Below are 15,676 nucleotides of genomic sequence, written 5' to 3'. Positions count from 1 at the left end.
ATTTGTTAAGAGACGATGTGGTCTGCCGTTGTTGTTATTATACTTTCTGAGAGAGCGAAGACGTTTCAAGACGTATACAGTGATGTAATGAAGTGGCTCTCTCGCCTGTGGAAAAGCAAAAAGGTTCTCAGAAGGTTCACTGTTGCTGCGAACCAGCACCAGCCCAGCAAAACTAGGTTTGTGTTGGTCAAAAAAGGGTATAAGAAGCATAATGTTGTCATACTGCTGTCGCAGACTCAATGTGATCATTTAGCAACTGATTTGAAAACAATAACAAAAGCCTGTTCATTGTTGCGCTTTTTTAAGGTGACACTTTGCTGAGCTTTAATGGAAACAAAGGTTTCTACTTTATTAATACAAAACAAACTATTCTTTAGGGCTGTATACATACATTAACAGCTATATTCTCTGCAACAGTTACAGAAAATACTCCCAACAAAGTGCCAGAGAACTTAAAGCCCTGTAAACTTCAGCATGTAAATGACTGTGATTGTGAGCATGTTAGCATGCTGATGTCAGCATTTAGTTCAAAGCTCTGCTGTGAGTACAGCCTCACTGAGCAGCTAGCATGACTGTTAGGCTTGTTTCAGGCTGGAACACAAATACATGAGCCATGTCACAGTTGCCCCAGGGCTTACATCGTCTTCTGTAAGCTGTCTGCTGCACTTCATTCGAAATTCTGTATCTTAACAGAACTACAAAAAGTTAAATATATCTAAATAGGGATATTATGAAAAATGCTAATATGGAAAGCACACTTCTTCTCTCCGCTGCCCTCAGTCACCTATCTTCACCCCATCTCTTTTATCTAGTTTATGGATAAATCTTATCTTGTCCCCACCCTCTCTGCTCTTCTCCATATCTGAATGACAATGAAGGACTGTGGGAGTTTTTTTCCACCTCTTTCATCTCTGCAGCCAACAACATTTTGCACACACACATACATGCACACTCACAGATTGCGACTTGACCTTGGGGGAAAATGATACCATGACAGCTAATCAATTTTTAATAGCAGCTACGAACCCTCTCAGGCCACAAGCTGCGTCAGTGAGTGAGCATGTGCAAGTACATTTTCCACGGGCGTTTGTGTGTCTTCATGCCTATCTGCCTGTCTGTGTGTCTTGTATCTAAATGAGTAAGTGAGTCTGTTATGGGAATCCAGTAGCCACTTTGTTCCACCTTGTAGCTGAAATATTAATGCTGTCGGTATTGGCAGGGATGGAGCATGACTGACACACACACACACACACACACACACATACTCTTTCTGTATTCTCTGTGTTTGCGTTTTGCTTATATGAGTCTGTAAACGTACAAAATTGTACAAATTATAAAGCCTTCTGAGATTGATTTGTGATCCACAGCTATATAAATTAAGTGGACGTGACTTGAATCATTTTACTCTTGACTAGAAAGGCTTCTGGCACTGATCATATTAAATGACTAGTGTTCAGAGGGTGTGGTTTCAGAAGTGGGGGGAAACATGAAAAAACAAAAACAAAAAAACAACATAAAAAAATAGCATCTACAGGATGTACTTCTTGTTGCTGTGAAGACTATTTAATTATACAGAGAGGTCTTTGTGTTTTTTAGCCTACCCCCACACAAAAAATTTAAAAACAGCAAGACTTTATAATCTCATAATGACACTCAGCTTCCTATTCAGTGACTATAATGTACCACCAGTATTATGTACAACATTTTCAACCATTGTTCACAGTGGTAATCTTAGCCCTGGCAATTTCCCTTTGGCAATAAATCGTATGACAAGACCATAATCAATAGTGTGTCTTTGTCAAAAGTTTCTGACTTTCCAACCCTGTCTCTGGCTCCCAACTCAAAACTTATTGTGCAGAAATCTTTTGAAATAGTCACAATTTAATTTATAAAAAGATCCATAAAGTGCCAAATCAGCCAGCTACTGTAGCAAACATTATTCAACAGGTGTAAATATTACCTTTGTAGTGGACTTCAGGTTGCTCTCCCTCACTGTTCGTTGCTACTTATGAAAAATAATGGATTCTTGTTTGTAGATAACCCACGTCATTTTGTGGGTTGTATAATGTAACGTAATTTAGTTTCAATTGTTATGACCCATATTGACTGTAAATAAGAATGCGGAAGAAGACTGAAGAAGTATAACAACTGCATTGTTTCATATAGGGTTCACGGGTCAAACAAACACAGGACCTTGACCCAAGAGACTGTTGTTCCTGTTTAAAACTAAAAAGTCAACGTTGTTTTTTAAGTTAGCCTGAAAATTAACTTTCATTGGATACATCACGATCTACTTCACTTTCTATGTAACTGTGTCCAGTAGTTAGTTTGTCAAAAAAACTGATATTTTTTCCTAATATTAATAAAGTAAGTAAAAAAAAAAGCTATGGAAGTAATTTCATTTTACAATGTTAAAGAGGTTTTAAACACCGACAATCACACGTTTGAAACAGCACTTTTGCGACCATTTCTTTACATAAAATAGAACTGTTAATGTATCTTGTACAATATAATACAAAACATTGTTCAACACGTCATCCAGTGCAACAGCATGGATTATTACTGTATGTGTTTTTTAATCATGTCTGGATGACAATAGAGGTCTATGGAACAGAGGAATAACCTTTATACTGTTATTCAGTTAAGAAAGGACCAAATGTGCAAGTGGCAATTTCTTGAACATTACATTTTGTTAGCATGTACATACTTCACTTGGATTATCCAGCTATCCAAAATAACAAGGCATTATTTTTTCACCTTTTCTGGTGTAAGAGAGATCTTTCGGTAAGTGTAGTGGCCACTGTAGTGGCTCATCTTTGACCTACCACAGACAAATTCATACCTCAGAGCCTTTAGATCTCTGCAGTACTGACAATATTGTGAGCCGAGTGGGAATGAATAAATTAGTTAAAATTAGAATTGATCCGAAGCCTAAACTTGCTATTCCCATATGGTATTTGTATCTATCTCTCTGTACATGTGTTTGCACAAATGTGTGTTTCTGCAGGCTCTGGGAACCAATTAGAGCTCAGTCTCAGTCTCTTATTGATTTTCCAGCCAATAGTAATGAAGCACTGCTGTGAGGGACTATCAAACAGTCTTCTCTCAGCTCAGGCTTGTTTGTTGCTGTTTAGCTGAATTCCTTTACTTAAATTGGCTCAAAGACTTCATTGTGTCTGACTGTGGTTCATAACTTGGAGGAACAGGAAGCTCTATATTCAAGAGAGTGTATGAAAAAAAACACGACTCTTTGCCATCTGTCATAGCATGAACCCTTTAGCATGGATATAAACCCCCAAGCTGTTCCAGGCATGACCAGCAGACTCATATGTCAGACACAGTGGTACTGTAGTTTCAACAGACACATGCTTAGACACATTTAACAGCAGAACATGGATATCAATTTGTCTCTTTGGCTGTAGCTGTATGTTAAACAGAAACTTGGGGAAACTCAAAGGAAACACTCACTTCTCCAGAATCTCTTTCCCTCATTTCTGTTTTTCTTTCTGGGTCTTTGTTCCTACAGCTCACCACCTTGCGTCAGTATTCACTGCAGCATGAACAGAAAAAAAGAAAGTATACAACAGATAATAAGAAGAGGCTGTGATTTTGTATTGTCATTCGTCTTGAAGGGAGAGAAAGTGAGACAGCGAGAGGAGGGAGATGAGAGAGAGAGACAGTGGGGATGAGTGGGTGGACAGTGCTATCGAGCAATACGATGTTTCGCAAACATAAAGAGAGACTGACGAATGGAAAGGTGTATAGGTGTTGTGGAAGTGGGAGGCAGAAAGAGCAGAGGGTGGAGAGAAACAGAGGGATGAAGGTAACAGGGATCAAGACAGGTGGACACACTGTCGGCTGTGTTAGTCTCTGAAGTAATAGTGACCTTTTTTCCCTCTCACTATTTTCCTTCAGCTCTGTTTAAAAAAAAAAAAACACCACTAACACTTTCTCTCCCTTCTTTTTCATTAGAAGAACAAAGAGGCCATTAGCTTTGTGCTCTTCCTGCATATCTGTGCCTGTATGTTGTAGCTGCTGCAGCACTTTGTATTGATTCACCAGGGGAACTAGGCCAAGGATCCTCTGAGAACATTGTGGGTGTTGGTTTGAGCTCACATGCAGACACAAGATTGCACAATTGAGATGGACTTAAACCTCCAGTGTGAGAACCCGATCAGGATGTTATCACGCTATTGAATGGGCAATTATAAGCGCTTAAAATCCCATTAGTATAGGCAAGTAGGGTCCTACTCTACCTTCTAGTAGGTTGTTATCAGCCCATTCAATGTCCGCTATCTGTTTAGTTGCATTTCACTTTCATTTTTGTTTTGATTAGGCCTTAAAACTACTTCTCTATGAGGAAGACATTTGGTGAAGTGTTATAAAAGTTTAAAAAGTGAAATAAATACATTGAAAACACTGGAGTAAATAGGCCAAATGTATATATAAAAAAGAATATGTACCTTTTATGTCACCTCTTTACTCAACTATACACACACCAGGGCCCTCATTTATCAAACGAGCGTACAACAGAAAGTGAGCATAAAGTGGGAGTAAGATCATTTCTATGCAAGGCTCGGCATTTATCACTTTGGACGTGAGCGGAGGGTACAATCAGATCTCACGTCTGCTCTCAGCTCGTGTATGCAAATTTGAGTCAGCGTGAAGTCCACACACCTGAGTCGGAGAATTGACCTTAGGCTATAGTATCGATACCTGGAGCTGATAAAACTCTGTGGTGTTTTTTTAATGGTGACAAATCAGAGCATGTTTAGGCTACATCATCTATCATCAAAATATCATTTAAAATAAAAACACCTTGCGACCGTCAAATTCTTAAAACAGAATACTAGCCGAGGCCATTACATGGTTACCGTTATCGAGCTGGACACCAGAGCGTAAGCGTCTCCTCCACCACTTGTTCTGCCCGGATAGAAACATTTCCAATCAGCGCTGCCACACGCTCCTCTGACTGGGACAGAATTCTACTAAATGTAAAGAAGTGAATAATATATCTCCATCATAATAATACTAATATTTGCATATTATATATGCTATTAGGCTTTTTTGTCACAATGTATAAATGAAATAGGCTATTCCAACCTCACCAGGAGTTTGTTTGTCCACTGCTACTCTGCTGACAGCAGCACTGATTTCCTTCCTTTTCACTTTTTATGCTGCCAAACAAAACCAGTTTGTTTGTTGCAGCTGTTGGACGTCAGCGTTTCACTTTCTGCCTCCGAGAAATTCCTCTTCTTTTGGGATTAAAAAACTTCCTTTAAAACATTATTTACCTCCTGGCTGTTACCAAAAAGCTGTGAAAACGTTTAAGTCTATGCTCCAAATGTAAAATATTCACCGAACTTGTTTGAGTTTATAACAATAAGTACTTTTATTTCATAAATCTCCGTCGCTGCGTATTTCTGTAATATGTCTATTTCGCTCCTGTTGCTATTTGTAACGGTGCACTTTGCTAATAAAGCTGACTTTAGGGGAAAAAATTCTCTTTTTGGTCGTATTGCGCCTTTCGGTGTCGTAAACTCTCAAGGCGAGCCTTCTGAATCGGGTATATGTATTAGGGCGTGGTATTTAAATGACGCTTGTTTCGAGCCACATTTATCAACAGCCGATCATTCTTACGCTGTGATTGATTAGATGTGATGGTTAGATGTGGACGAAATATACACTCAGATCTGCGCTGGTTTCTACGCTCCTTTGATAAATGAGAGCCCAGGTGCTTCTCAAAGCCTTGTGCACCCATAATACTTTGCACACAATCTTCCTTGTCTTATGTGTTTTAGTGCATTACCACCAACTACTGGACTGGAGTGGGGAGCAGTAGGTTAGCCTTTTAATTCTTTCTTTTTTTTAATGTATGAAATTATTTCTTCCTCCATTTCAACAAAAACATTGAAAAGCACTGATGCCAAAACCACATCCATGTTGTGCACTGGTTTTGAAATTGTAGTGCTGAACTTATCACTCCCCCTAGAGGCCAGGATGATTTATTTTGACAACCGTTATCTTGACTGGTTATGCAGCGATTTTCTGTTGCATTTGTTTTCAGGGTTTATCTGGTTTTTATTTTGCATCATTTCTGTATTTTTGCCATGTTTTCTGATGTCTTTGTTTTGGATTTTAGGAGCATGTTTTTTTCATTTGCAGCACATTTCTATTGTAGAATTAGTTGTTTTCTTTCACATTGTTTGCAGCATGTTTCTTCTATGTGAATGTTTTGGGCCATCGCATACTATACCATATATATGTATGTATTATAGTACATTGTGCCTTGGTGGCCACCGCACAAAGGCAATTTTCACAGTGAGAGAAAAAATGACATCACTTAGAGGTGGCATCAATGTGCTGATGCATCAATTTCCCAGATGTTGTTTGGTTGGTCATCACAACAGCTTTGATAGTTTGAAGAAAAGGCAATGGAGGTTAATGGCCCTATAAACGACTCTTCCAATTTCACATACACCCTCAATATTTTGAGAAGCGGACAAGGAATCGCGTTATACCTTAAACACACACACACACACACACACACACACACACACACACACACACACACACACACACACACACACACACAAACTGGGAACCCTCTTACCTTTCACACTCTTAGACATGAGGAGGAAATGGGCTCTCGGGGGGGAAGACTTTATGAGTTACGTCTTGTAAAGCGTGCAACAGTAAAATCCTTCCCCCCAGGCTCTTACTGATGTGAAGGGTTCTTTTATTGAGGTCAGGAGAGGGCATAGCACTGAAAGTGTGTGTGTGTGTGTGTGTGTGTGTGTGTGTGTGTGTGTGTGTGTGTGTGTATGTGTGTGTGTGTGTGTGTGTGTGTGTGTGTTTAGGACGTGCTATAGAACTCTTGACCTGACATTAAGCCTTAGTATCCATGCCTTCCCTAGGTCACAGAGGTTACATATTTATCACATTCAGGTTGCATCTCCAGACCCTCATCTATGGACATACTTTTAAATTTACACACACACATACAATTACCTCCATCTCAGAAACACTTTAACACAAACATTCTCCTATTCAAGTACACACTCACTCAAGCAATTTATTGAACCAACTCTCTCAAATGGTTAAATGGCCTATGGTCATTAAATGATGCAACCAAAGGAAAGCCTGTTATTGTGCTGTATTTGGTGTGTGTCTGTGTGCCTGTGTGTGTCTGTGTGTCTGTGTGTGTCTTTGTGTGTGTGTGTGTGTGTGTGTGTGTGTGTGTGCGTGCGCGCGTGTGTGCATGTGTGCGTGATAGAGAAAGAAGATAAACAGAAACATAGTCAGAGCTTTTGTGCTTTTAACACGACAGTGTATTTGTTACCAGCAAGCTTTTAAGCTTCATTTTTTATAAAACACTTTCATTCTAGGTGAGTTTGTTCAGTATAACATGACCTTGTTCTGGCTGCATTTGTCTCTTTGCTCCAGGGCCATTAAATAATTTATAACAAATAATTTGTTCCATTTTTTTTTATCTCTTCTGTAGAAAATTGCTCTATGGTATTGATGTAATCTCGCAGCGCATTACTGCGATGGAGGCTAATTAATTGCTAATCCAATTTACTTGTGAAATAAAGTACATCTGTACATTTTCCAGCATTTGGCAGGCACTTTATGATCTGAAGATTTATAGTGAGACACTACAGGAAAGAACAGTGTTTTTCATGTGCTGGTCAATTCTGACATTTGGGTGATTTGCTCCCATTACATCTCTTCTAATGGAAAGAAAACATCCAAGATTCAATTTATTCTTATATTTTGCTCCACTGTCTATTTGTTTCTGTATATTTTTTCTAAACTCACCAACAAATAGCATTAGAAAATGACTCATTTGTGTATTTAGACATAAAATTCAGAAAACTTGTAATACAGAAAATAATAGTCTTAATGTAATTAAACAACCAACAGGGGGAGTATCATTGGGATTCCTGTTAGTTAAAATCTTGTTACCTTATTCGCCTTTAGGGTCTTCCAAAATGTATGGAATTTTTGGAGGAGTTTTCTGGAGATAAGACTCAACAATCAATTATCTTTCTCCAGAGTCACATACTGCACTTTTAAATATACTTTATAAATGTCCCTACTTTTGACTGACTTTTGTATTGTTTACCCCATTTTTATTTATGATCACATCCCTGTTCAGTGAGTAAATGTACTGTATAGTTGAACTCCCTTTATACTGTGAAAGCTCTTCCTCGGAGTGCAGTGGGGTTTGGATGTTTTGGGATTACTGTGCGATTCGTAATCCCATGGTGCTGTTTAACTGGAAGCGCAGCGTAGAATCATACTTCAGACGATGATTCATCTGTGCTAACAAGCACAAACAGATAAAAGACCTCTCCTCCTCTCTCTCCTTCCCTCTTAGGAGCCACATACACACAGTTGTCTCTTTTCATCTGCCCTGCACCTCTGAGCCCTGTCGACAAAATCCTGCCGAGTTTAGAAAACACGTGGTAAAATAAGATCTAAAATAGATTTTTTTTAAATTTGTCACAGTGCAGTGTTAGGTAAGGTTTAGTTAGCACATATTTGGTAATATAATGAATATATCATAAAATAATATAACAATATTCTTTTGTTACGCGCTGGCACATAAAGGATAAGTCCATCACGTCCTGTGTTTCTTTAACCAATTAAGGTTGAGGTAGCTCATATTTGGTAGTATAACAATACAATTTAACTGATAATATCTCAATTTCTGAAAAATGACAGGACTTTTACTCCTGCAGAGATATTTGAATACTTTAACACTGATACTATTACTATTATGCCCCGTCTATTGGCTGAGTTACAACATGAAATAAAGCCCAACAGCCCAGGTCCCAAGCAGACACAGAGACTTTCACTGAATGTTTAACAAGTGTGATTTATTTACATTTTACATTAAGAATTCTGAATTAGGTCAAGGTTGACCAAGGTCAACTAAACTAACAAAGTATTAGAAAACTAAGGTCTAACAAACATATAGGCAGCCCACCACTGCTACCTTTAGTAGATCACAAGTTTTTGATTTTATAATTGTTCACTGAGAGCTGTGTGCTGTAGAGCTGAACGACGTCTAGCAAACTGCCATATGAGGATCTCAGCAGTGTAACATCGATGATGGCTGATGATATTGTGAGCACAAAATCATCCAAACTACTCAAATCAAAAGGGCACAAAACTCTCTACAGGGGCTATATCACGCATTACGAATACAATGTCTGTCATTTTATATTTTTTTTCACCAAAAGTGAAAAAAAAGTGATTGCATTACATTGCAAGTGTGTTCTTAAAAGCTTAAATTAATTCCCTTCTTCTTTAGATTTGTTGATGTGACAGCCCTAATGTGGTCCACCATTGAATAAATCATAATTGCTACTTTAAAGCACTTAATCAATGCGACTGCAGACATGAGCCAAAGTGTAGGTGTGGATCGGGGGCTGAGGCATCATCCATCGGCCGAACCCAAGTGCGCTGTCAAAGTTGTCAAAGTTGTTCATCTGCATCACTCTGCCTCCATCTTGGCTCTTAATGTTGTAACTCTCATCATGAACCAATAACCGGCTGTTGTTGGAAGCTGAATCCACCAATGGCAGCAATGTCATTGAATGTCTGCATGAAGACATCACATTTGCACATCAGAACAGTTATCAAGACTAAATTAGGACCATGATGACCAGTCCAATATTTGATTGTCTATGCCAAGAACATTTTTCAGGGTCAAGAGGTCACCAGTCATAGTTTTGATATTTTCAAGGATGCAGTCTTTATATTTTTGTTCATTCAAGGATAGAGGGCCAAATTTAACCTGCAATGCCTCTTTAAATGACTCTCACAGAGGCCAAAACGATTGAGTTCATTCAGTTTCAACTCGCATCGTCAAGAATGTAAGGATGAGAAATTGCATATCTTTTGCCTGTCAGCCTGTGTCTCATATACTGTCAGCTGCTTTGCTGCTTCCAGGACACTCAGCATCTGTCATGCCTTAAACTGTCTTGTCCAAAGCAATCTATGTATTGTGTGCCATCAGTGTTCAAAGCTGTGGTAAATTTATCAAGAACACTTACTGACTCAGATTTCACAGGCTGGTCATCTTTGATGGTAGAGCTCGGCTTGTTCCTTTCATGTTTTTACGTTTCAGTTCAACATATGTTTCAGGGTTCTGACTCTGCCTGTCTGTTAGATATATTTCTTTGGAAATAGTGTGAGAATGTCATGAAATAAGAATCATTTCCTAACAGCGTTAGATTTTTTTTTTTTGATATATAGATATATTTTTTACTTTTAATATGTACAATTTTCTTTTTTTTATTGCATCTAAAACACTGGAGGTCTGGACGGAAACATAATGTTTGCATGTGTCAACACAGAGACATCTCATGGTGACTGTGGTGTTAGAAATAAGCAGTGTTAGGTGAAAAATAATATGTAATGGGTAATTGCATTATCTGAATTAGGTACATTGCTTGTTACTTTACTCTGTCAAAGGTGCCTTTCCCTCCAAATCCTCCACACCCACAAATCATTATTATTATGTCACACATGTGGAAAAAGATAATGAGTTGTTGTGGTTCCTACTATTTGAAAGATTTATATTTAACTATCTAATGTCAACAACTTCAACACTGCTCAGCAAAGGTGCAAAGTCGTAATGGGAAGGAAAAGGCTGACAGACAGCAAGAAATCTGTCTCCAAAGTAGAAAGTCTTAAAAGTAAAGATACTTTATCACTATCCACATACACTTGAGAATCCTTCCAGTGTCACAGTGAAAGTATCAAATCTATTTGACAATCAGTCTCTGAGACAGTTGGTGTGGTTCAGACTGAATCCATAAAGCTCTCATTGCATCTGACACTCTGCACCATTCATCTGCTTTAACCAAGCCCATCTCCCAATTGTCAGAAGGGAAAATCTGATGTAAATCTCCTGGCTAATCATGTAGATGATTAGTGACAAACATGGAGAGAAAAAGACAGACGGACTGAATCAGAGAGTGAGATAGGCAATGAGCGATCAAAAGAGTAAGAGAAACAAAGACTTATTCAGCCAGATGAGCCTGAGGAGAAGCACGAGAGCAATAATAAACTAGAAAGTACGTCAAACTTTAACGGTGAAAAGGCTGTTTATATGGTAAAATGTTCTGGAACTCATTCAGATTGATGACGCAGCGTTTAGCTTCCTCTGATATCAAAGAAAACAACAGCAGCTGTCAGGCCGTAAATTGAGGCTGCTAACAGTTTATGACGGGTGGGAGGAAAGGAAGAGTGTGAGGAGGAGAGGAAGCTAAAACAGGATTCCTGCACTTCAGGCTTTGATATGTGGCAGCAAGCTGTAGGTAGACAGGAGAAAAATAAGGGATTTAGGATAGAGGGAGGAAGAGATAACGACAGAGTGACAGGTAAAGGAGGAGGGAGGATGGTGATGAGAGAGCATGCACATATTCATGTGAGTCTCAGAGTAAGTAAAAAGCTAAATGTTGTCACTCTTTGGCAGTCTTTTCTTGTGGCTAATGCACAGAGGAGTTCTGATGCCTTCAAGCCAAAATTGCTGAAAAGGATAAAATCTGTTCATAGACGTTCCTCTGAAAAATCTTTCATTGCCTTGAAAATGTTAGTTGTTAAAATTAACAGTGATGGCAACATGGCTGAACAAAGATAACTTATAGCTAAGAAAGTGCAAAACCATAAACAAAGTTAAAAAAAAATAAAACATTTTGTTAGCTACAACTTTTAGCCATAGACTATGTAAAAGAAGTGAACATACTCACTATGATGTCACAAATTGGTTTGTGGGCTACGGTTTTGAGGCCTTGGTTGGCCTTGGTGTCTTGGTTACCACCATCTTGTTTTTTTGGAACCAGAGGTGACCATATTAGGAAAAGAGGGTGGGGTGAAGTTATCAGCTATTGCTAGCACTAGCAAACTAGCTTGGGTAGCAGGGTGCATCCATAGTGAAGAGCTGACTCCTCAGAGTGTCTTGTAGTACAACCTAACATTGAACAACACATTTGTCGGCAACCAAAATGTACAATCAACTTTTCTGTACTGAAAACTTACTGTCAACTCAGTATGCTGTGATAGCAACCTGTCAATCCCAAGATTGCCAGCATTACCCTGCTTAATTGTCAATTTTACTCTAAATGGGACCATAATTTACTGAATTTATGAATCAATGTTGTATTGAAGAAGACTTGAAACTAATTATTGAGGTCTTATACCCTATATGAAAATGTATATTGAGGTAATAAATCAAGTGAGAAGTTGGGTGACTTTCTTTTATATAAGCAGACTTCTTTTTGCAACCAGTGGAGTTGCCCCCTACTGGCCCTTAGAAGAATGCAGGTTTAAGGCACTTTCACTTTGGCCTCACTTTTCAGGTCTGAAGGTTGCCACTTTCTTTTAGCATTCCTGAGTACTACTACTTAATCACTGCTTGTATTTCTGAATGTGTGTTTTGTGCCTGCTAGTTTTTCAATAATTAGAACAGAAATAATTTAATTTTGACAAAATGATAGAACCAACCAACACTTCAGTAAAGTCGACATGTTTTTTCCCCTAAACTTCTGTATCTGTGTTGTGGTTTTGGGAGGGATAATTATGCAGGTGTCTTTGTCCTGTTATACTCTGTATAACTGTAATATGTGTTTCTGTGTTTTACCCTCAGGTGAAAGTGATGGTCCGTGTGTGCCCAGTGTCTCAGTCGGATGCAGCTGAGTCCAGTTCCTTCCTTAAAGTGGATCCCAGGAAGAAACAGATCACCATCATGGACCCTGCAGCCAATCAGACCCAGAGCGCTGCCTCCCAGAAAAAGGCAGCAGCCAATCAGGTCCCTCCAAAGATGTTCACTTTTGATGCTGCGTTTCCTCCTGATGCATCACAGGTAAGAGAAAAGACTATAAACTCATAGTATTTTATATATAAAGCCTGTCATGACATTATGATGAAAGACAACTTTTTATTTAAAATAATTACAGATATATGTAAATGGCCTCAATGGCTACCATGAACATATCCTTTTAACACTGCTCTGATGGACCACGTGTATATCTATACACTCAGTGATTTAAGCTTTTCTTGATCTTGTTCCCTCCTCTCTGTCTATCTTCCTGTTGCTAGGCGGAGGTGTGTGCGGGAACGGTTGCCGAGGTGATTCAGTCGGTGGTGAACGGAGCAGATGGCTGTGTCTTCTGCTTTGGACACTCCAAGCTGGGTAACTCTCACACACATGAACGCAGACTATAAAACCAGCGCATGTGTGGCTCATGAGTCATCTTCAGTGTGTGTGTGTGAGCGTCAGTGTGTCAGTCTTTCATTTGGCTGTCTCTCCACTGGCTCTCATCTATCAGAGAGAGAAAGAAGAGGATTAGTGTCTGCTGAAGCTGAAAGCATTCTCAGTCTGCTCTGTCTGTGTTTCTGTCTTCTTTTCTCTCTCCCTAATCCTTCTGAGGCTGCTTTTTAGAGAAGCTGTCTTAAAAAGGGTTAGGACCCCTTACTGCACACTGCAACATGCCCGAACCCACACACACGCACTGGCACCAAGACCCACCACACACACACACACACACACACACACACACACACACAGAGTTGTTCTTCAACCGTGGGTCAGCCCCTGTTGTGTTTATCCCTGTACATGCAAGCAGCGTTGCCCTTCTTGGCATGTGATCTTCACACAGCCAGTTGGAGTTTGTAAGTCCCCTTGAACTGCTGGCAGAGGACAAAGGCTGAGAATTGAAATGCCGTAGTTCAGCAGGGAACACTTCTGTGTTAATGGCTCAGCCTTTTAGTGTAACAAACAGTAATGAAATTCTGTGTAAAAACCAACAAAACCACTGGGTTTCCGCGTTGTGCTGCAGGGACTTTATCCCTTAGCAAATCTGTTGTAAAAGTAAACGCATTTATAAATTTGTTTTATTGGTTTGGTGGTTAGTTTTTATTACCATCATATCACACCATTGGTTATGCACCCCAGCTGCCAGAATAAAATGTTGACATTCTTCTTTTCTGCAAATCACAAATACGTTGAAACCGAACATTTCTGAACTGTTGCTACCCGTCCTCATTCCCTGTTCGTCACAGACGATTTGTCAGGACTGTTTGGTGACTGTTTGATACACTGGATACACTGTTTGACCACCGCAACTTTAAACGTGGTTAACAGACATGGTTTGTGATTTTTTTAAAAAGGTACAAGAAACTGCAGTCTCCTTGTGGAAGTCTGGTGGCTGTTTGACATCCACAAGGACCTCCTTCCAATGCTGGAATGTAAATAAGTGCATTTATCAAAGTACAAATTTAAGGTGCTTTTATGTAACTACTCCTTTCCATTTTATGGCGAATATTGTATTTTTTACTCCACTACGTTTAGCTGATATCATAGCTCAAGACAAAATTAAGGAAACCACACATGTAATAATAAAAACAATACAAAGTAACAATCTGAGTGGGGCCATTCTGCATAATAGGTTCTTTAGGGTACATTTTGATATTGACACTTTTGCACTTTTACTTCAGTAAGTTTTGAATGCAAGTCACTTCACAGCATGGTATTAGTACTTTTACTTAAGTAAAGGATTTGAATACTTCTTCCACCACTGACTTCCTCCGCATACAGAGTTTTACTCTCCCCATACATCACGTGACTTCTGGAGCACCTGCTCTGAGTGTCTAACACTGACACAGTTTAACATTGGACTTACACACCTATAATTTTGGTAACAAGCCTTCATTGCACAGAAAAAACAATGAGTGCACACAACAACAGGAAGCATGGTATGTCAAAGTTTACCTAAGAATAAGAAATCACATATGAAAATAAGATCCAAGTTTAAGCATTAGTGATTTCATTAAAAGTGAAAAATAAATTAGTTTGCATGATGCACATTACATTTTTTTTTAAAGTGAAGAATCTTTGGCCATTAGATCCCATTGTGATCCCATCATGTTTTTATGGGGGAGAGATGCCCAAGAGAAGTAAAAGAAAAAGGGTGAAGGGACGGAGGAAAGTGCCCAAAGCTGGATGGATATAATGTGGAGCAGGGCTTCTGATGATTGAAGGAACCCTGGGCGCTGAATGTAATGAGCACTGGAGGTGAATGTGGTGAAGGAGGGTGCATTGATTTCACACTAAAATGACACCTGACAGCAGCAGAGAGGAGAAAGCTTCACCAACTATCGGATTGGCTCACGGAGATCGTGGCAAAATCTGGTTGGTTCACTGAAAGAGTCAGCTGATTAGCTGGAAGAGAGAATGAATGAGAAGGATAGAAGTCTTCCTGAAAGAAATAAGGCTGGGAATTCATCTGACATTTTTTTTTATTTAACAGATTTTCATTTCTGAAGAGTGGGCAGCGAGCAGAATGTGCCCACTTCTCCCTCAGTAAGGCCTATGTGGGACAGATCAAACAAACAGATGCACATACACTCTAATCACCACAGATCCCCAAAGACAGTAACCCAACAAACAGCCGGTGTAGATCAATGTTTTCCATCACCATGTTTACATGTTTTCATTCAGTTTTCAAATATTGACACATGAAGATCATGATTCATAGTGTATAATATGACAGACTGAAATACGACCTGAAAACAGACCTCTTATTGTCAGTGTGTGAATGGTGGTCATAACTGATTAATATCTGTGTTTTAATATGATCCATCAAAGAGAGTTTGCTCT

The 15,676-nt window shown here is 39.1% G+C and overlaps 1 protein-coding gene across 1 annotated transcript in view; it reads left to right on the top strand.

Annotated features, from left to right (window-relative positions):
* Positions 1-15,676, top strand: part of kif26ba (kinesin family member 26Ba) — a 113,444-nt gene that overhangs the window by 63,163 nt on the left and 34,605 nt on the right. Inside the window, exons 6-7 of the mRNA XM_059348955.1 lie at positions 12,665-12,880; positions 13,117-13,210. Coding sequence (XP_059204938.1) covers positions 12,665-12,880; positions 13,117-13,210 — 310 coding nt within the window. The remainder of the gene's footprint in view (positions 1-12,664; positions 12,881-13,116; positions 13,211-15,676) is intronic.

The sequence above is a fragment of the Centropristis striata genome, chromosome 2, assembly GCF_030273125.1.
Source record: "Centropristis striata isolate RG_2023a ecotype Rhode Island chromosome 2, C.striata_1.0, whole genome shotgun sequence".
NCBI lineage: Eukaryota > Metazoa > Chordata > Actinopteri > Perciformes > Serranidae > Centropristis > Centropristis striata.
Note: the sequence above shows the minus strand (reverse complement) of the source record. Positions and strands in the feature narration are given on the sequence as shown.